The sequence below is a fragment of the Diospyros lotus genome, chromosome 7 (assembly GCF_014633365.1).
Source record: "Diospyros lotus cultivar Yz01 chromosome 7, ASM1463336v1, whole genome shotgun sequence".
Classification (NCBI taxonomy): domain Eukaryota; kingdom Viridiplantae; phylum Streptophyta; class Magnoliopsida; order Ericales; family Ebenaceae; genus Diospyros; species Diospyros lotus.
Window position 1 is genome coordinate 35,379,405 of NC_068344.1, and position 22,834 is coordinate 35,402,238.

Sequence of the window (22,834 nt, forward strand, 5' to 3'; positions counted from 1 at the left end):
CTCCGCCGCTATAAAAAGTTAAAAGCCATTGAGAACAGCTAAACCAATTTTTAAATTGTGGGATTGATTCATTTTCAAAGAGAATGAAGTCTTGGTCTTGTGGTCTTTGTTTAAAATTCCGGGAACTTGCTGGTGGGCTTCTTGGAAGTTGCTCTCCCTATTTCTTCTTCTAGTAGATTGAAGGTTGCTGCTGCCGGGAAATCTAACATGGCAGAAATGCTTATTTCAGGAGTTGTCCAAAAACTTGCCGATATAGCAGGTAATCTAATAGCAAAAGAAGGCTCTCGCTTGTCTGAGTTGAAAGAAAACATTGTTTGGATTGGAGATGAGATGAGGTGTGTTAAATCTTTCTTGGAAGATGCTGATGAAGTAGAGTCAGAAAGCAGAGGATTGGCTGACTTCATCAGGAGCATTTGGGATCTTGCTTATGATTTGGAGGATATCGTGGATGCGTACTTCCCTAAGCTATCACCACTTAGAAGGAATGACTGGAAGGGGCGTCTTGGTTGGTTTTTGAGAGCCAAAACTGTTCGTGACTTTGCGGTGGAGATTGAAGAAATAAGACGACGAGTTGAGGATATCAATCGCAGGAGACAGACCTATCAAGTCCAAGATGCAAGTGGCCCTGCTGGAAGAGAGGTATGGGATCCAAGAAGAACTTTTCCTCACATTGGCGAAGTAAATGTTGTTGGTATGGACGAACACATTGAGGAATTGGTGGCCGAAGTGTCGGATGAAGATTTAGAGCATCGTGTGATCTCAATTACAGGTATGGCCGGTCTAGGCAAGACAACACTGGCCAAAAAGGTATATAATTTTGTTCGACAAAGATTTCGGTGTTCAGCTTGGATTTATGTCTCTCAACAACCAAACCCAAATGAACTTTTACATGATATAGCAAGACAAGTTGGTTTGACTAGAGAGAAGTGCAGGCACAACTTAGTTGGGAACTTATTCAAGATTTTAAGCCAAAAAAGGTATGTGATAGTAATTGATGATATATGGCAGATTGACCCATGGAATGATTTAAAAAATGGCATTCCTGTTAATTCCATAAATGGAAGTAGAATAATCATCACTTCCCGATACAAATATATAGGTGTACAAATTGGTGGGCAACATTTTTTACATGAATTGCAACCCTTGGACCAAGAAAAGAGTAAAGAGCTCTTCTTCAAAATGGTTACGGCTGCCCCACAAGACGATGATGAAGATGGTGATTCCTCACAATTGGAAAATATTGGTAAAAAAATAATTAAGAGATGTGGCGGTGTGCCGCTTGCGATAGTTGTCATAGCAGGCCTATTGTTATCAAGAGAGAGAAACATACACGCTTGGAAAGGGGTATTAAAGAGTATAGGTAAAGATGAAGACCAATGCTCAAAGATCTTTGCTTTGAGCTACAAAGATTTACCTCTAATGTTGAAACAATGTTTTTTATACTTTGGTCTATTTCCAGAGGATCACAAAATTTGCACATTCCAACTAATCAATTTATGGGCAGCTGAAGGATTTATACATGGCAGTGGAGGAAGGGCAGTTGAGGATGTGGGGCAAGATTACCTAAATCACTTAGTTGGTAGAAACCTAATTCAAGTTGTTGAGAGGAGATTCAACGGGACAATTAGATTTTGTCGTGTTCACGATATCTTGCAAGACCTCTGCATTAGGAAGGCTAGGGAGGTGAACTTTTTTAACACTCTCAACGATGTAGCCTCTTGTGCAGATTGCCTTGCACCACGCAGAGTCACAACCTTTTTTCAAAGTGATGCTGGCAACTACGCATCTCCAAATTATCAAACTCCAAAGCTTCGGGCTTTCTTATGTTTCGATTATTTGACAAGTGATAGTGGGAAGCAGGTTAAGCTTTGTCTTAGAAGTTTCAAATCTCTTCGGGTGCTAATAATATGGCACTACTCTCCGCAGATAGCTCTTATGAATGAAATTGCGAAGTTAATACAGCTGTCTCACCTTCTTTTGGGAGGGCATATTGTGGAGCTTCCTTACGCCATAAGCAATTTGAAAAATTTGCTCACCTTGGATCTACGTGGATGCCTCGAAGTCATCATCCCTGATGTCATCTGGAAAATGAAGCAACTTAGACATATTCTATTACCTTTTGAATGTCGGGCTCCTTCAGTTTGTGGGGTCAAGTTGGATGGCCATAGGGGCCATCCGTTTGAAGTTTCTTTACCAGAACTACAGACCTTCTTTGGATTGCCTGTCAAAATTTTCGAGGCCAATTGGTTGAACAAACTTGATAGTTTGAGAAGACTGAAAGCCTATTTTACAACTGAGCATATCATTGAGGTATTGTCAAGTGCTAACTCCCTGTCACAGAGGCTAGAAGAATTGCATTTATCATCGCTATACCATACAAAATATACTTATATGGCTCAGGGATTATTTACTGAATTTAGATCAACATTGGATCTGTCTAAATATGTAAGCCTTGGTAAGTTACTCCTGTGCCGGAGCCGCATGGTTGATTTTCCACGACATGATAAACTGCCAACATGCCTCACAGAGCTTATCCTTGAGTACACTATGCTGGAAATGGACCCAATGGTGACTTTGAAGAAACTACCTAGACTTAAGATCCTTATACTTGGATTTCAATCATACTTTGGGAAGAAGATGGTATGCTCTGGAGAAGCTGACAGCTTTCCTCAACTCAAAGTATTGAAAATTGATGCATTTAATCTAGAGGAGTTTGTAGCTGAGGAAGAAGCAATGCCCAAACTCAAGAACTTTACCCTCACTCACTGCATACCGAGAATGAGAGTTCCAGATAGAATCAGAAATAAAATCATGATTGCCCCAGTAATAATAGGTAACATTTGTTGTGTTTCGTTTGTGTTCTTTTGATTATGGATATGTTTGTCCAATTCATTAGTTTACTGTTTTAATTTGTTTCATGTACTTGGAAATTATGCATTTTCCTCAAAAATATGGGGCTGGCTTTGTTACATGCACACATGTAAACTCCATCAGAAAACACCTTGGTTGCAGAGGGGGCACCTGGTTATCCATGTGATCCGTGACTTCATTTTGGAAGGTATAAGTCCTTACCCAATTCTTTTACTCTTTCAATTATGCTTTCAAGAAAACAACTTAGAATAGATATTCCCCTAACTACATTCGTATCATGGATGATGGGCTTCATATGTGGTGATAATGCCATAATTTGATTGAATTTGTGACGTCTCACAGGTTAAAGCACCATCTAAAGGATGATGAATATATGGGCTCTTGATCTTCGGATTGCTTGCTCCTCAATCTATTCTTGCGACATGATGTCTTTCGGTTGATTGCTTCCCGTTTATTGGTATCTTCAAACTCATTAATAGTCAATTATTTGATTAGTTATGTATCCATAATTTAAAATAAAATATAAAATATTGATTGTAACGCTCTTCTCCTCCGGCATTTAAAAAAAGTTTTGAATTCTTTATGAATTTTTAAAGTTTGCTATAACTTTAATGAGTGTGACAAAAGAACTTATTATTGCTTCAGGACTTGGCACAATTAACAATAAAATTTAATGGCATAAATCATAATCTAAAATTAAAGTAAAGGAGGAAAGTTTAATGCATAATCGATAAAATTAAAAATTAAGTTTAAAATTAATGATAAACTGAAAGTCTTGCCTGTTGGAATTAAAATGGCTAATAGTTGAGTTTTTTTGTCACTTGCCTTTTAACTTTAGAAATGACTGACACTTAAGCCCAAAGACCAATGGACCCAAATAGTTTGAATTATGGGAGGAGATTACAAGTGGAACCATACTTTAATTTGTAAGCACATATATTAATTGGTTAAGACCAAACATCTTACCTGACCTGATGTGTATTAGTCATCTAATTTTATTTTCTTTCTTTTTGTTTTTTGGTCAAATAATAATAGCAAGAGTAAATTTCACACATCATCATTAAGATTTGATTAAATTATATCGATTATTCATTTATTTTTTAAAAATGCCATCTTGCCTCTCCCTGGTATTAAAAAATATCTAAAGAGACCATTTTACCTTTGTGCTTATACTAACCTAAGCAGACTTTCTCTCCCCCATTTCCCATCCATTCTTAGAAATTTTCTCTAAAACTAGTGACAAGCTGACGAGAATTTTCCTTTGTACTCTACTTTTATTTTGACTTTCTTCTCTCATCTCCCTTTTATTATATCTTTCTCTCTTCCCTATTTGATGACGATTAAAGCTATTGTTAAATAGACATCGTGAAAATCCAAAAGAGTTTTTGATAAGGCCATCGACAACAATAATAACGGTCTCGATTTGATAATAAATTTATCTCTTGTCTCTGTCTTTGAGTTTCAATTGAAACTCATATTGAGTGGGTTCCAACCACAAGACAATAGGATTTCTTCCTTTTTGTCAACGATTGGCAAAGAGGAAGATACCCATCTATCCCTCCTTACGTTTGTCCCTCACCCTTTATATGTCATTTTTTATATGCATATATCTCTTTATGAATTTCAAATAATTGGGTTTCTCTTTGTCGTCAATTGTTCACAATTAACAAGAAGAAGAAATACCCTTTCTTTATCTTTCTCTCTCATTCTCTATCTTATTTCTTTCTATTTCGATCAAAACCTAGAGCTATAAGGAAAAAACCCCATCTCTCTCTCATTTTAACATATATGTGGTCGAGGGCAATGATGACTACTAACCATCCCAATATTCTTTTTTTTTTTTTTGTTAACATGTGTATGATTATTGTGTATGGAGAGAATAGAGACATTTTTAAAATTTAAAAAAGTTAATATTAGTTAAGTAACGAGAAGAAATTTAGTGTTATATAATATATAAAGTTAAAAGAAGTCAATAATATATTTAAAATGAGAATATTCAATACAATTTAACAAAATCTCATAGATGATGCATTAAATTTACCCTAATAATAACCATTTCAAGGAATTACATACACTTTATGAATAAATCTATTAGTGTCCACGGCTAAATGGGACAAATTTCAGACTATCACTGCATTCCTATCTTTACAATTAAGGTAGTGATTAATGATAAGTGGTAAAGTTAGGGTTGGAATTGTAAGAGTACTATTTTTAATATTTTTTTAATTTAATTTGTTTCTCAATCATATAATTTATGAATTTAACTATATGAGACCAATCATATACACAAGACTTTAAATAAAAAATTCTACTTAAAAATAATAAATTATTAGATGCTATTCATACGAACAGACATGTAAGGATACACTAGTAATTAAAGAAACTATCAGACAATTCAAAAAATTTCACCAAGCAAACTATATATATGTTGCTGAAATTTCTTCATTTTAATTAAAAAATAATATTCTATTTTATTATTTCTCTCTTTTGCCTTTTCACATTATCAAAGCCTTTCTATTTTGTTCATCCACTTTGCACACTCACTTTCCAGAGCCCAAGAAAGTATTGGAAAATGAAGGGTTCCAATACCCAATGCTAATTAGGGATTTTAGTACACTTACAATTCTACATATCTTGATGTCCGCTGCTAATCAAGGGAAAAGAGAGAAGAATTGTTTCTTTCTTTTTCTCTTTGTGGCTTGCGATGAGTTAGCCCTTTGAACATCTCTATCAATCTTAATCTGAAATGGTGAAGCTATAGTCTTCAAGTGTGAGCAATAACAAGACAAGAGTTATGTAAACAAAAATTAGCATTCCTTTTCTTTTTGAAATATATGCGAGATATGTTACCTCTAGCGGCCCTCTCCCGGATCATCCCGTTAGCATAGGAAATCCGAAAGGAGGTCGTCACAAATTGGATATAAGAACAATAATCACCATATTAACCCCCCCCTTTTTTTTAACTTGCTCACTATCAATAGGAGCTTAAAATAATTATTACATACCCTCTACATTATCATCTTGAGCTTACCGCCCATACATTTTTCAAATAAAAGGGCACTAAGGTTTTAACAACAATTGAACCCTCTATTTCATGCCCTCAACATTACACCCATAGATCTTGAGGTTGAGACATCCTTGTACACAACTAAACCCGGGCTCTAGCCTCATTAGACTCGCCCTTAGCAATAGCTTATCCCTTATCTGGAATGACAAGAATAAGCAAGATGAGCCACAAGGCTCAGCAAGTATATATATATTGCAACAAATAAAGACAATAGAGTCAAGGCATGGATAAACCCAAAATGGAATAGACCCGACTTCCCAAGTACGAGTAACATTTCCCATTAGATCCCATTATTATTATCATTCCCATGCCATTGTCATTTTGCATTTCATGCATCATTTCATTTCTCAATCATTATGATCATTTCCAGGCCATTGGCATCATGTAGTTCATGCATCATTTTATTTCTCAATCATTATGACCATTTCCATGCCATTGTCATTATGCATTTCATGCATCATTTCATTTCTCATTCATTATGCTCATTCCAATGCCATGGTCATTATGCATTTTATGCATCATTTCATTTCTCATGAATATATAATTTTCCATGCAGCATATCGGTCCTCAAGGCCTTTCATTCACATGCATGCATACATATACATAGAAAAATCATTTAACCATTCATTTGGCTTGAGCATCGCCGACCGGGTCTATGGCCACCTTTACCGCGTCAGGCGCTCTTTAGGATATCCTTTTCTCAACCTGCAGTACGTAACCGCCGCGCAAAATAATAAGTGCGCAAATAATAATACCATGCAATGCTCATGTACGTTTCAAGTGAGCATATCAAACATGCTACATTATTAGCAATGTTCTCCTCATGCTCATCATGCATACTTAAACATTTCAAGACTATATCTTCACATGAGTTAATAATATTTTCATCACATGATTTCGCATCATTATTTGAGATTCATTTTCATACCACAAATGATAGTATTATGCAATACTCATGAAGATTTTCAAGTAAACATATCGGCATGCTTTATTATTAGAAATGTTCTCATCATGGTCATCATGCACACTTTAAACATTTCAAGGTTTTATTTTCGCATGAGTTAATAATATTTTCATCATATGATTTGGTATCATTCATTGGGATTCATCTTCATATTATTTCTCAACGTCAAACAAGTTGATTACATGAATTCACCATTAAAACTCATGATTTTCATCTTTAATTCCCACCATTAATTAACTTCCCCATTTTTGGAACACTTACATATCGACGAGATGATTTTTGAGGTCAACTAGAACATCACAAGAGTTTTGGGGAAGAATTACAAGCGTTAGAAAAGGATTGGACCACAAGGAAATGATCAATGCATTCTGTTGGTTGACCGAGTAAAAAAGTTAGTCAACCGACTGTAGGCTTGGTCGACCGATGAAGAAGACTTGGTCGACTAAATAGGGACTTGGTTGACCGAATAAAAACATTTGGTCGACTAACAGAAGCTTAAATTGTCACTTGATCGACCGACTGAAATCACTTAGTCGACCGACAAAGGCTTATATTATCACTTGGTCGACCGACTGAAATCACTTGGTCGACTAACAGCCCACTTGGTCAACCGACTAAAATACTTGGTCGACCGACTGAAATACTTGGTCGACTAACAGAAGCTTAAATTCTCACTTGGTCGACCGACTAAAACACTTGGTCGACCAATCAGAGAACAAAACACTTACTTGGTCGATCGATAAAAATGCTTGGTCGACCAACTGAAGAACAAAACACATACTTGGTCGACCGACAAAAAAACTTGGTCGACCAACAGAGGTCTGAAACTTAAAAATCATTACGATAACCCACAAAAATCAACATCCCAAACAAGATACACCAAATCTTGCTCCTCTGACATTCCTAATCAATCAAGTGTCATTCCTTTGAGAATTTAGGGTGAACTAAATCCTAATGAAAACTCACAAAAAGACCCATCAATGATAAAACACAAGAGTTAAAGAAATGAGAAAATAATCCACCGATCAATATAAACTCATGATTTGATCTTCTAATAAAATAGAAGATTTGAAGACAAGGGACCCAAGAAGGAAACCAACTTGACCTATGAGAAAAAGAACCAAAGTTTGCATTATTAAGGAGAATCAACGGGAACTTGCAATGTAAAAGGAAATAGAAGATAAACTTGCATAACCAAAAAAAGATGCAAGAAGAACTTGCCTTTGATGAAGAAAAACCCAAGGAGAAGAATGCACCCAGTTGCAACTTCACTTCCAGCTTCAATGGAGATCGACAATGGAAGAAGGAAGAAAGAAGAAGAAGAAGAAGATTGATCGAGAGAAGAGGGAAAGAGAAAAGAGAAAAACAAGGAAAAGAAGAAGGCATGGAGGAAGGGATGGCCGCCCACCAACCTTCCAACCATTCCATGGCCAAATTACCATTTTGCCCATCTCTTTTAAACACAAACTACAACTCATTAAACCCCTTTTGGTCATTTACCTCTTTTTTCTTTTCTTTTTCATTTTCCTTTCTACTCCACAATATCCATAAATTCATTTATAATAATAACCATTTATGAAATTCCCTAATTGCCCTTACCTTTTTCAATAAAGCAAGGACCATTTGGTCACTTTGCATTTTACAATTCTTTTCTTCTTTTCTTTTAATCTACAAAATACAATTATATATATATATATAATTTCATTTATTAAATTCCATCTCTCACTTTTTACACATAGGCCTAAGCCCAATTCAAAAATCCACTCATACCCTTACATAGGCCCAAACCCAACTCATTGGCTCAATTAATTATAATGGCCTATTTCCATTAGCTCACCAAAAGGGCCTCAACATAACATTAAACCCAATGGGCTTCACAACCACTCAACACTTGCCATATAAAAAGTCTCCCTTTGGGCTCAACCCATGTTTCCAAAAAAACCAATCCATAAATTTAATACATCATTTATTTCATACATCAAGATATACACACACATATATAATTCTCATACCCACTTTACTAATTGCCCAATTCATTTTAGGCCCATAGGATTTCTCTAATCCCATCACATTCATGAACTTTAAACACTTGGCTCAAATGGGCAACCCAATTCATGAATTTAGATACATAAATTTTTTACACTTTAAGAATATTTTCCAACATTCAATTTATTAGGGCAAATCTCCAAATCTTCACAATTAAAATATTAATAAACTTCTAGACCCACTAACGGGTCGTTACATTACCATTGGTTTAACATTGACATTTATGAGTTCCTGATTTGTTCTACCATTGCTATTATGCAGACATCTTTAGACATGTGAACTGTGGATATGATGTTGCTACGCCATGATAAGTGAAAATTTGGAGAAAAAAAAAAAAAAACACATTGTGTAATCGAAATATTTTTATTTATTTTATAAAAATTAAAAAATCTCATGTTTTGATTATTTGATACCTAATGCAGAATAACTGTATTAGAGTCGATCGATAGTGATCAGGCACCGGTTGACAATCTGTGACTAGGGATCAATCAGTCGACAGTTGACCTCGACCTAGTCGACGCTTCGCTCCAAGGTCACAAATGGTCAACATCACTTCATCGGTAGACAGCTCATGCCTCCCGTTATCCAGACAAACATACGCAGGAAATTATAACCACAACCAACTCGCGCCAAGCCTTTAGGAATCTTGTCCCAGATCAATTTTGACATCTTTCCCAAAGAAACAAGGGAGATACAATACCTCGTAGGCACTCAACAAATAAAACCCCAACGAGTCTCTTATTTAATTTAAATTAACTTATACAAATAAATTCTTTAACTCACGGAATTAATATGCGAAATCGAATCAAACCAAGGAAATGTATGGAATTCATGAAGCTTGCCTTTATTTAGTAGATTTCAGCATGTTTACGCCCATACATAGCTATTTTAATACACGCTGTAAATTAACATAATTTTCCAAAATTAACCAAATCGCATTCAAAATTAAATTCTAACCGTACAGAATTATTAATACACGCTTCCCTACTTACCTGACTATTTAAACTTAGATTAAACCAAGTTTAATCTTGAATTTCTCCTCAAAATAGCCCCTGCGTGCTACTTCATCTTTTCTGATTTTCCTTCATTCGTTTGTTGCTTAAACCATGCCATTTACACATTGTTCTCAGCCTAAAAAGGAAAAAAAAAGAAGACCATCAAAAGTTGTTGCGTGGCAACGTAGCATTAGGGGAGAGCAACTGTTCGGATTAACTTAATTAACTGAACTGAACCGATCGATTTGATTGATTCGGTTCAGTTACTCTTAATAACCGATTCAGTTCGGTTATTAATTTATAAAATAATCAGTTAACTCAGTTAATCGAACTGCAACGCACGTGACACTCCCCCCTTAACACCAACTCCTAGACAACCATCTCTCTCTCACTTTCTCTATCAACAGGCCCAACACCCCTTCTATTTGCCACCGCCAACCCAACAAAAACCCTTAGAAACCTACTATCCCTCCCTCTCTGCCCTTCCTTCCCCTTTCGACCCTCCCTTCCCCTTCTCTGGTTCTCTCGCCCTCCCTTCTCTGCAGCGGCAACTGGCCCACCGCCACACCCCCCACCACTTCTCTCTTTCTCTACCTTCCATCTTCGGCTGTCTCCTTCCCTTTATATTCTTCATCATTTCATCACAAACTCTCTAGCGCAACGACGGAGATGGCTGCCATCGCTCTCTCCGATGAAGACACTGACGCCATGGACTCCAATCACTCCACCTCGGCCATTTGTCAGGTAAATTCTCTAGATTTTTTTTTTTTTTTTGTATATTTTTAACTATAAAATTAATTTTTAGATCTATAAAAAATTAGCCTTTGGGTCAACCTTATTTTTTAATATATGAGACATCGTTGTTGTGGGAATCTGATTATCGGTTCCGATTATCGGAATCGCCGGCCAACGACAACAATGGTCGATTAAATCAGTTTCATTTAGTTCGGTTAGGTGGATTTTGTTGATCAATTCGGTTCGGTTACTCTCTTTCAAACGGTTCGGTTATAACCGAATGCTCACCCCTACCCAGCACACCCCATCGCTTTGCCCAAAACGCTATCAGAAGCTGTTGCGTGGCAGCGCATCACACCTTACGTCATTTTGGGCAAGGAATGGCCGAAATAATTCAGCCAAAATTCTCTCCAGCATGCACAACCTCCGCGGGTCGAACTCGCGCCCTCACATGCGCACAAAACCACCCGTGCTGTCCATCACCTTCAACATATGTATCCACCTCATTAAATTTAAAGCAATCCCAGCATATTTTCAGGAAATTGCGTTTAGACCCCATAACTTTTGAAAATTATTACACACACCCCATTTAATAATAACTCTTATACCCCGAATTTCAAGCAATTACTTCCCCATATCTTTAATATGAAAATAAATTAATATTTTCTTTAAACCCATAAATATTTAATAATCACCGCCAAATATAATAGTTAATAATTATTAATTATTTTTAATTTAAATTAATAATTATTAACTGTTCATGAATTATCCAGATGCTACTGAAAAAAATCTACCCTTGCACGACATTTTTCAGTTCTATACACATCTATGATGGATGCTAAAATCATTCTGGAAAGCATCAATAAAAGCTTTTAGAGGCGTAAGTGGCAATTTGTAAGAATTACACTACACTATCACAAATTTATGACAAGATCATAGACCAAATAGGAAAACAAAAGGTAGCATAGGACACTAGTGATGATAGACCTCGGAGAAAGGGGATATACTACAACAAAAAAAAAAAATTAATGTTTTAGCAACAAAAAATTTCGTCGCTAAAACATCAAAATTCGTTGCTAAATTTTTTAGCGACAAATTTAATGACAAGTACCTTTTCGTCTCTAAAAAGGGTGTTACTGAAATTTAGCGACGGAGTTAACGACAAGATTTTTTTAGCGACAAAATCGGCGACGGAGATTGTACCCGTTGCTAATCAATGACGAAATTAGAGTCGGAGTTGACCTTGCCACTAAATTTTAATTTTTTTATTTAATTTTTTTTATATTTTAGCGACGGAGTTGATCTCGTCGTTAAATTTTTTATTTAATTTTTTTTATTTTTTCACGACGGGGTTAATCCGTCGCTAAATTTTAATTTTTTTATTTAATTTTATTTTTATTTTTTAACGACGGGGACCGTCGCTAATTTTGTTGTTAAATTTAACCTCAAAATTCAAAATTCAATGCCCTCCGGGCCTCCTCCTCCCCTCATGTGCATCACGTGGTTGTGTTGGGATATTACTCCCAGTTATTATCTCAAGCTCTCTATCGGATTCGAACCTCCAATCTCTCATGACCAAGTTTTGCGCGCGAGCCAGCCGATTTGGAAGCCTTCTTGTTTATTAATGTATATAAAATATATTTATAGTATTTTCTTTCAAATATTTTAAAATTATATTTATATACCAAAATTTCTTAAATTTATTTAATGATATTAATTTTAATATTAATGTTAGTAAAGAGAAATCAATATTAATTTTAATTTTATTTCATTATTAATTCAAATAAAATTTTATTAATTATTATATTAGTAGTGAAAAATTATGTTTTTATTTTGATTTTAATTTTTAATATATTTAAAAAATTATTAGTTTAATTTTTAATAATATTAATGTTAGTAAAAACTATTATGATATTTTTAAATGTAAAATTTTTAATTAATTTTTTTTTTATTTTTTAGCGATAGGGGCTAAATTTTAATTCTTTATTTAATTTTCTTTTATTTTTTAGCGACAAGGTTGACCCTGTCGCTAAATTTTATTTTATTTATTTATTTATTTTATTTTTTAAAGACGAATTGACCCGTCGCTAAGTTTTAATTTTATTTAATTTATTTTTTATTTTTTAGCAACAGAGTGTACCCCGTCGCTAAATTTTAATTTTTTTATTTTTTATTGACGGAGTTGACCCTTCGTTAAATTTGAATTATTTATTTATTTATTTTATATTTTTTATCGACGAGGTTGACCTGTCGCTAAATTTGAATTATTTATTTATTTATTTTATATTTTTTAGCTACGGGATTGACTTGTCGCTAAATTTTAAATTTTAATTTTATCTTTTTTTATTTTTTAGCAACGGGATTGATCCCGTTGATAAATTTTAATTTTTTAATTTAATTTTATTTAAAATTATTTTTATTTTTTAGTGACAGGGTTAACCCCGTTGCTAAATTTTAATTTTTTATTTATTTATTATTTATTTTTTAGCAAGTTGACCCGTTGCTAAATTTTAATTAATTAGTTATTTGTTTTAAATTTTTATTTTTTAACTACAAGATTTCCATCGCTAAATTTAGGGATGGATTTTTCGTCGTTAAATTAAAAAAATATTTAAAAAAATTAGCAACAAAAATTCCGTTGTTATCCATCGCTAATTAGCAACCGAATAATTCTGTTAAAAATTATTTTTCTTATAGTGAAAACATTGAAAACAATCATAACAAGATGAATATGAAGCATATTTGCATTTAATATTTTGATCAATGTGAACGAATCTATACTGCAATAGCCCCACCATTGCCCCGTAGAGAGTGTACACAATATGCATAATGAGGAAAGCCAAGTTACTAGAATTTCCAATAATGACATTGCAAAATGCAATACATTCGCAAGCCTAGCTTAAGCTTTTAACCATCTCATTAAACATTTTCTCTAAGTTATGTTGGTCAAAAAATCCTACAAAAATCCTTAGTTACAAACCATCCTCAAAGTTAGAGATCACATGAGCATTGACACCTAATTTGGGGATTTTTGACTTTCAAGCTCAAGCTTTCCACTTCCCTGGCAAATGTTTCTGCCCAAGCAACAATTTAGACCTTAAACATCCATCGCTTTCTTCCTCGATATTCTCATTGTCCAAAACAATCATGGCTTCAGATAATGATGACCCTACCTCCTGTTCATTGATCACTCCGGTAAATTTCTCATCATCATATCCCATAAGTTGATGGAGAAGAAAGATACAGCGAAAGAGAGATCGGAGTTGGCAGAGAGAAGTGGAATGGAAGCGCCTGGAGGTGTGTCGGTGAGAAAGGGCTTGAGCTCCTTATGCATTCTTAGGCTGAACCTCGCCACTTGAGCCATTTCTAGTCCGTCGAATCAACTGCTTCCGATCGCTAGGTTTTGGCGCTTTTAAACGAAATCATTTTGAGAATGGATGAAGAAAAGCGCGGGATAACGGACTGATGCCTTATTTGCCGTCCAATAATCGTAAGTGAAACATTGGTCGTCAGATTGGTATATAAAGCAAAAAATAAAAACACAAAAATACTATTGAGAGTGGAATTTGAACCCACACCCTTTCCAACCAGAACCTTTATCTGGTGCCTTAGACCAACTCGGCCATCCCAACATGCACAAATGTGTTTCATATGTTTACTTAAGAACATTAATAACACATTTCATATGTTGATGTTAATAATAAGATACGAGTTTCGTAGATACGTCATTCATTTACTAGCACTAGGCTTTGAATAGTTTGATGGTTGCTTCTTGGTTCCATGGGCCTAAACACACCCCAGCCCATGACTCAAAAGAGAGCCCAAGAGTGAGCTTCAGCCCTAAAATCCTTCGGCAAATTCTTCTCATATTACAGGTAATAGCCTTCTTGACTGCGGACACTTTGTATTAATGCATTATACATTTATATTAACATAACATATGATAATCAAACACCATCCATCCAGTTATTGTCCCATGACAAAGAAGAAGATGCCAACCACAACAGGCCAATGCTCTTTCTTGGCGCATAAAAACAGGTAGCCAAAGACAAAGGCACGAGCAGTTGTTAAAAAAACGATTCAAACTCTTGCCATCGAACCAAAATAGTCTTCACATGTCTTAATCTTTTATTATATTAACAATAATGTTTTCTTATTTATTTCTTAATTTTTTGGTGTGAAAATAGGTTTGATTTGTTACAAATTTTCATTTTATTTATCAAATTCCATCCCAATATTTGTTCAGCTTACCCACTACTTAACTTCTAATTTTCTCTCTAATCAATATTATATTTACTTATTAAAATTAAATCGTACATATTACACACATAAAACTTAACATTTAAAATGATTTGTAAAGTGAGATTCTGCCACGTGTAGGCCACGGTATGACTAAGCCTATGATTCACCGGGCTGTGGCCACGTTGATTTAATTGAGCCACATAACGTACAAGTACACAATAGCATAACGGATATTAGGGAGAGCATGAAATGACATATCCCTCAGAGCCACTTCGATGGCGGCGCTGCTGCTGCTGCCGCTGAAAACAACCACTGAGATGTGGGCATCCTTTGCCCATTATGTCTAACCAAGTTTTAGCATCTTTTTTCTTATTTATATATTTAAATTTAAATATTTTATATTACTGTCTTGTGTATTTAATATAAGATAACAATAAAAAATGTTATTACTATAAGCATTAGAGTTTTCGAATCAAGTTCTGATAATGCCCAGAACAAGCACCCTTAGCTCGGCGGCCCTATATCATGGGAGAGGGGTAAATCAGGATCCAAGCTCCCTTGATCTTGAACCCAAGAGCATTTGCACTTGCGGTATCTCCATGAGAGTGCCAGAGCCACTCGGGCTGAGCCCTGTGGCAGTTTTCCAAATTAAGTTCCTATTACAGTTTGTCATTCATATAATCAGCATAGTGGTTTCAAAACACTGACCTTTTAAAGGATTTGTCACATATTTCTTCTCCACTTTTTTGCTTCCTTCTCAGTTTTCCTTTTTTCTTATATGAACTTTAAATAAAATCTTTATTACCCTTAGAATTTTTGCAAAAAAGTTAAGTTTCCAAACGTAAAACAAAAATATTATGTATAATTCATCCACTTTTTTCTTCTCGACACATGAATTTTGATCAAACACGTTGTTCTTAACTTCATGACCAATAGTTGGTTGCATCCAACACAATATTGTCAGCTTTCATTTGATGTCAATCATCATATAACGCTCGCTTACATGTTTACTTCATAATTTTGTTCCAAAATCCGACTTTTGTTAGTAAGAGAGTTGAGCCCTTATTATACAAGTCGTTCATCAAACTTAGACCTTTAAGCAAATATATATATATATATATATAATATTAATGATACAAGACTGCATTTTCTCAACAAATTGGGCCAACCAATAACCCAAAGACTAGCTAGCTTCATCATCAATTCCAAATGTTCATATATAAAGGACAAATGAAAGTAAGAGCGAGCATAAGTTCTTAAATTGAACTAATCGAATCGAATCGATAAGTTCAGTTTGATTATGTAAGTGTCGATTAATGGTTGGTTATTTCTAACAAAAATTTTAATTAATTTTTATCAGTTTGATTTTTATGATTCGGTTAACCGAACTAATCGAACCACTATTATGTGAATCGGTAGGCTTTTGACAAAAAAAGAAATAGTGTTGAGCATTGAGGAGTGGAGGTGGAGCCCATAGAAAGAGAATAACTTTAATTTTTTGGAAGCATCCTCTCCCATCCAACTTTCGACCAAGGGGAAATGGTGTTGAGCATTGAGACATGAGGTGGAGCTTAGAAGAAGGGAATAACTTTAATTTTCTGGGGGGCATCCCCTCCCTTCTATTCAATTTCTCTTCCAAAAACGTAAATATAGAGAGAATGATAGTTCTATCTTCTTCTTTTTTGTCGTCCAACCTGGCCACCACTTCCGCCCCTTGTCACCACCACCATCCCTCATAGACGAAGACGAAGACGGAGACTCAAAGAGGTTGAAGAGTCGAAGATGAAAGGCTGAAATGGAAGGGCTGGCCCTTCGTCTTTGTTTCTAATTCGATTGGCCCTACGTTTTCTTCTAACGCTGACCCAACATCTCTCTCTCCCTCTGATTTGCACCACTGTGCTCATCAATTGACATCGATAAGTTTTCTGGCAACTTCTTCGGTAAGTTTTCCATTAACGTTAATGCCCCTTCAATAAGTTCAGTTTTTGGTTCGGTTCGATTTTTACAAAATTTTGTTAGTTAGTATGGTTATTTGGTGTTTATCAGTTGGTTCGATTCGATTATTACATGTGATTTGGTTTGGTTCTATTCAGTTAGTGATTTTTGGACGGTTCGATTCGATTATAATTGATTGCACATCTCTAAATAAAGGGAAGTTATAGATCGTTGTTCGTATACCTCAACAAATCCTTACAAGATAGAAACAAAGCCAACAACAAGAAGGAAAATACAACAAACAGAAAATAAAAGCAGACAAACACACAAACCAGATCTAACAAAACAACACCAAACATAAAGGAAATGTGAAAACCAACAAAAATCAAAAGAACACAAGCACACACGCAAAAACACATAGACTTATGTTTGGATTCGAATTGAATTCTACTCACAACAAGGGTTTGAGCTCCTAGTCAATCCACTATATCGAGCAACTATAGATACAACGATTACAAAAACTGATCAAGAATTACAAGCTCTTGAATCCCAAAGTATCACCCCAATCTCTCAATCCTCACAGATATCTCTCCCACATTACAGTGATTCACACAACAAAGAGAGGAAAAGAAGAGAAAACAGGGTTAGGGTTTTCACGATTTCTTGCTCTTGCGATTTCAGTCTCTCTGCTAGAAAAATCAATTGACGTTCCCAATTCTTCATAAGATAAATATATGCGGGCCAAGGGACAAAACTGGAATTAAAAGAAATGACCAAATTAAATGGACTTGGGCTTAGGGTTGTTGGGCTGCAGACACCAACGGCCCATGGCCCAATTTAATTATAAAATATCCAGCAGACAAATACTTGAGTCACGCACATTCTTAACAGAAGTTAATTGGCTTGTAATGAACATGATTAATTATAGATATATATATATCCTATATTTACTATAAGTCAGTTGCATAGCCAAATAGGCAATTGGATATCCCGCTGTTGCGTTTCATTTGGCATAATTAATTAAAGGGTTTGATGTGTTGTCACAGGACTAGGGTGCACGTTTGGGACCCTTGTTTTATAACCACAAATTTTCAATATATAATAGTGTGCCAGCACCCATTGATAGTATGTTATTAATTACTTAGTCAGCTAAGAGTAAATTAATTAATGTTGGGTTGGTGAGTGACCTTGAGTAGATTTTACTTTACCACGAGTTAAAGTATAGAATTTCCAATCACATCATTTTGTTATATTCTTTTTTTATAAAGAAACAATTTTTCTATATAAAGAAACGATTTTCACAATCAACTATGATTTGTCATGAATTAAGTTAGTACTTGTCATGGTATTTTTCGGATCACCTTCCTTATAGGCCGGACTCGACTTAGCAAGCCGACCCGACCTCCTAAAACCCAATAGGCCAAAGCCGAGATAGTTAGAATAAGGTCGCATTTCGCCGAAACCTGAGCTCAGGCTGCGGAACTAAGCAAACTCTAGTGATGCTTTCAGCTTGCTGGACAAACCGTTCAGCTCGCATGATACAAAGACTGTGAAACAATCGGAGGTAGGGACCCATTTACTTTATCTGAGGCAAATCAGATCCCTGGTAATGCGAAATTCATTTCTGATTTTATGGAATTGATAAGGACACTTTGTCTCCCGTGACATTATCCTTCCATTTTATGGATTTTATGTAAATTATAAACAACACCCCACACTATAAATATGGGTCAAAACACTAGTGTAAAGAGGATGGACAATAATGATATCCTGTTATTCTGTCTGAATAATCAGAGAATAGTTGTGAACTAGAAATCATTCTAGTCGAACCATATAAAAATTTCACTACATGTGACTTATTATCTGTTTTATTTCGTTTCTTCTTTTGGCCTTTGAGCTCATTCTCTCATTGCGGGTCTAAGAATCACAGTTAACCAACTCCGAACATCAACGGTATTTAAATTTTAGAAAATGAGTAAGAAATGAGAGCAATAAGCAAATTAAGGCCATCTTTTCCTTTACCTCTAGAGAATTTAAGAATAACATGATTTTCACTTAATCTTTTTGTGTGATGTGACCCATAAATATGGGACCAAATTTATATATTTTTTTATATATTTTTATATTTTTTTTCGTATGATCATTTAAATATTTTAATTTACTTCAATTATATTTTTAGATTTGTATTTTCAAGTCAATTTAACCCCTATATTCTAACATTTTATTTATGTGACAACTTAAATTTTTTGTTATAAAAATTACATTTATAATTTATTTAACAATGAGGTATAGAAAATGGAGGTTAGATGGTGCATTTGAAAAATTATGATCAACAATGAATTTTTCTGTGAATTGTGAATTTTTCATAACCTGATAAATTACCGCATACCTTATATATCCTTGAGTTTATTTACCCAAACATAGACATAATTCTGAGTCTTAGAAACTCCCTAACCTTTTTCCTACCTTGGGAGAGAGATCGTTTACTCTGAGAAATTGATAGCTTTTCTCGACTCCAAGTATTCAAATTTGAATTGTTTCCTTTGGGGAAGCTGCCAATAAAGTCGGAGGGCTGGCAAAACTCAAAGACTTTACCTTAATTCATTATAATCCAAGAACAAGGGATTCAGGTAAAATAAGATATTAATTCAACCATAACTAATGCTGGAGGATGTCAATAAAATTATACCATGTTTCATTGGTATACTTCCATTTTCCCCTCTTTTGTTTTGTGGTCATGTTAATTTTTTGAAGTTTATTGGTTTGCTATTTTAGCTTGTTTACCCATTGTTGTTAATTATGTTGGTTTCTGGATGTGCCAAGAGAAACACATCACTTGGTTCCAGACGACACTAATGATACCAAACCTGATCCATGACTACTTGTAAAGAAAACAATTTAAGGATATGCAATCAATTTTGTATAGGATGATGTTGTTTGGGACCAGTGCCGGGCACCAGCAAAAGAATTTCGTTTCAGTACATGATACTGTATCTATATTCTTGTTGACAAGGAACTTCATATACAAATATATATATATATATATATATATATATTAACATATATTAACAGTGTTGTGTTTTCATTGAATCTGTAATCTCACAGGTGGAAGCTCTATCTTTTCTCCTCTGATCGTTTTAGTGACGTGATTGCTTTTGGTTGATTTCTTATAAGAAGGCATACCATCTGCTCTGTAATTTGGTGTTCCGGTGGCCGTGTGTCTTCAACTGATCAATAAGAATTGATTGTGTCATTGAAAATAAACCATCTGCAGCTGGATCAACTCGTTGCCCAATGCCATCTTCTTCATGCATGGCCCCCCATTCTGAAAACACTCTTTTAACTCCCTTATATGATCAAATGCCAGAGATATCAATCTGTTTATCAAACTCATGGCCACATGGATGTTGGGTCCTGTTCAACTAAGTTGTAGATAAACTTGCAGAGTATTAGGCTTGAAGTAGGATATGGCTCACTTGTGCTGGAGCTTTGCTTAATTCCAGCCATTGTAAAGCAGCCCTTACACATCTATGGTTGTGGCAAAACCAACTGTATGCCTTTTCAAATGTTTGTAAAGCATTCTCTTGTATCAATTATGAAATAAAAGATTTAGTATTTGATTTATATATTAAAAAATAGTCAATAAATTTCACTTTGATCGAGATATTTACATTTTTAAAATTTATTACTACATTGAGAACGTTCTATAATTTTATATATAGTGATTTATTATAATGTAATAATTCATGTATTTTTTTTTATCCAGAATAACAATACTAGCTAGTTACCAAAATTATAATGTTAAAAAAATTATTACTAAGATTGATAAATCACAACTAGGATATTATTCATATTAATGAATTAAAATATTGGTTTAATCAGCAGTAATTAAATATTAATATATTAAAAAAAACTTGTGATGAAAATGTATGTACTTGTGTTAATAGGAAGTGTAAAATAAGTTAAACAATTTTTTCTTAAAAAAATTGTAAGCAAGGGTGTGTATAATTTAGTCAAATCCGTTGAACCAAACTGAATTAGTCTTCAAATATTCTGTAATTTCGGTTTAAGTTTCATTTTATATAGGTTTAAATTTAGTTTTATGAAATCGCACTTAAATTTAGTATTTAACACTTATTGACAATAACCTTATTTCAATAAGTTTGTTGATAATGCTTTTTTTTTTTCCGTAGGAATCGAGGAACCCTCGATACGCAATGTCTATTTTCGACAAGGATCGTCACATTTTCCTTATAACTTATAGGCAACCGATCGAACTAAGCAATCCGTCGGGCCAAGTAAGTCCAGCTCGAAGACCGTGCCTGTGTAGCAAAGTTGATATCTACCGCGCTGCCCATGATCCGAACGCGCAACCTTAGCATATCCAATATTTGAATCCCGCGCCATCGACTGCTTGAACTACCCTAAGGGGTTTGTTGATAATGTTAAACTCCAAAATAACGGAAAGGGTTAATTGAAACACACACAAAGAGAATCTCAAATGTTAAATTTAAATCACAGAGAATTTTGATAAAAAAAAAAATTGACACAAACTATAAGAAATTTGAGTAGAATTTACTCGGCTCTTTTCAATGCATAAATCAAAAGGTAAACATTTTATTTCCAAACAGACACGAGAAGAAGAGAAAAAAACAAGGCTGAATAGACACATGAAAAGGCAGAGTTGATTTTATCACAATCATAGATGGGTATACGACTTAGTTGGAGAAGAGTGTCTAAACTGATCATTACCCAGTGTCCACCTGACTATGAGTTTGATCAATAGATAGATCATATCAACAGTTTTTAGAAGTAGCAACGGACAAGATTGCTGTCAGAAGTGATTTTATCCAACTGCTGCAGATGCAACTCTCCATCCATCACTTGGAAATTGAAGCCACACATCTAAAAGACACACTGTAACCAGAACCCCAAACTGCAGGGTAGATGATACCCTCTCGCAAGCAACCAAGCACCTGCAATTGTTGCTACAACGATCAGAGGAGAATAGATAGATGAGCAAGCCGTTTCAAGAAAATAATGAGTCCCTGCGCTTCCACCTGCCACACAACACAAATTCAATAAAAACACAACAGAGTCAGTTCATGTGAAGTTCCCTGTCCAAGAGTCTAAATGAAGATGTCACGTATTGAAATGAAATTCCTCTGCTGGTGCTCAATAGGGTGCTCCTAAACCACATCACTCTATACAAAATTGATTACAAATTCCAGAACTGTTTTCTTCCAAAATGAAGTCATGGATCAGGTTCAATATCGTTAGCGTCATCTAGAACCAAGCCGAGTGTTTCTCTCAACACATCTAATATGCCAACAAAACAGGGTCAAACGTTATTTATCTCTTGCGATACTCATGTTGTGTATCACATTCTACATGATGAAATCCTTGCTCTTGGATTTCAGATAACAAGGATAGAAGTCGAGTTTTGGCAGCATTCCAGAGGCAGTGATTTAAATTTCAAAAGTTGCCAATGAGGAAAGCTGCCAGTTTCTCCAGAGCACACCATCTCCCTTCCAAGGTAGTAAGAAAAAGGGCCTAATCTAAGGACCTTAAGTTTACGGTGATCTTCAGGCTCACCCTTGGGTCTATGTATGTTTGGTAAGTAAACTCAAAGCTAAGCTCTGTGACATGCCAGGCTGTGGAAAATCTACTATCAGTTTATCACCAGTTCTGCATATTGAGACAGATCCACTGTCGATCCAAATTCTTCAAATAGTACCATTGATAATAAATGCAATTCTTGTAGTCTTTGTGGTGTGGGAATCACACCTAACAATATCATAATGATATATGCTTAGTTGCATAATAGAGTCTCAATTAAACTATCAAGTTGGTGTAACAAATTCTATAAAGACTGTTTTCTAGAGAAAAATCGTAACTTTATTTTCTGAATACTATTATTACTTTTACTGTAATTAATAATTATAGATGGCCAACCTTTATATGCAATTGCAACATCCA

The 22,834-nt window shown here is 34.8% G+C and overlaps 2 protein-coding genes across 5 annotated transcripts in view; one reads left to right on the forward strand and one right to left on the reverse strand.

Annotated features, from left to right (window-relative positions):
- The window catches only part of LOC127806316 (toMV susceptible protein tm-2-like), a 74,045-nt gene that overhangs the window by 46,356 nt on the left and 4,855 nt on the right, over positions 1 to 22,834 (reverse strand). Inside the window, exon 3 of one of the 3 annotated variants that reach the window (XM_052343534.1) lies at positions 21,410 to 21,831. The exons of 1 other annotated variant lie outside the window; for it this stretch is intronic. The gene's annotated coding sequence lies outside the window, so the exon portion shown is untranslated. Of the gene's footprint in view, positions 1 to 21,409; positions 21,916 to 22,834 lie in introns of those variants that run through there. One more of the 3 variants, XM_052343533.1, reaches the window with a different exon arrangement.
- Positions 72 to 20,429, forward strand: LOC127806314 (toMV susceptible protein tm-2-like). 2 transcript variants are annotated; one of them, XR_008024403.1, is made up of 4 exons: positions 72 to 2,833; positions 2,995 to 3,058; positions 3,214 to 3,328; positions 19,961 to 20,429. XR_008024403.1 is itself a non-coding variant. In XM_052343532.1 (3 exons), exons 1-2 carry the CDS (start codon positions 208 to 210, stop codon positions 3,042 to 3,044), a joined length of 2,676 nt encoding a protein of 891 aa, XP_052199492.1. In that variant the 5' UTR covers positions 72 to 207; the 3' UTR covers positions 3,045 to 3,058; positions 3,214 to 3,467. The 2 variants fall into 2 exon arrangements, 1 of the variants encoding a protein (XP_052199492.1); XM_052343532.1 differs by lacking the exon at positions 19,961 to 20,429 and having other exon boundaries at positions 3,214 to 3,467.

Coding starts and splice junctions, on each gene's coding strand:
- LOC127806314 (XM_052343532.1), top strand. CDS start 208: ATGGCAGAAATGCTTATTTCAGGAGTTGTCCAAAAACTTGCCGATATA. Junction 2,834..2,994: donor GATTGCCCCAGTAATAATAG/GTAACATTTGTT, acceptor AAACTCCATCAG/AAAACACCTTGGTTGCAGAG.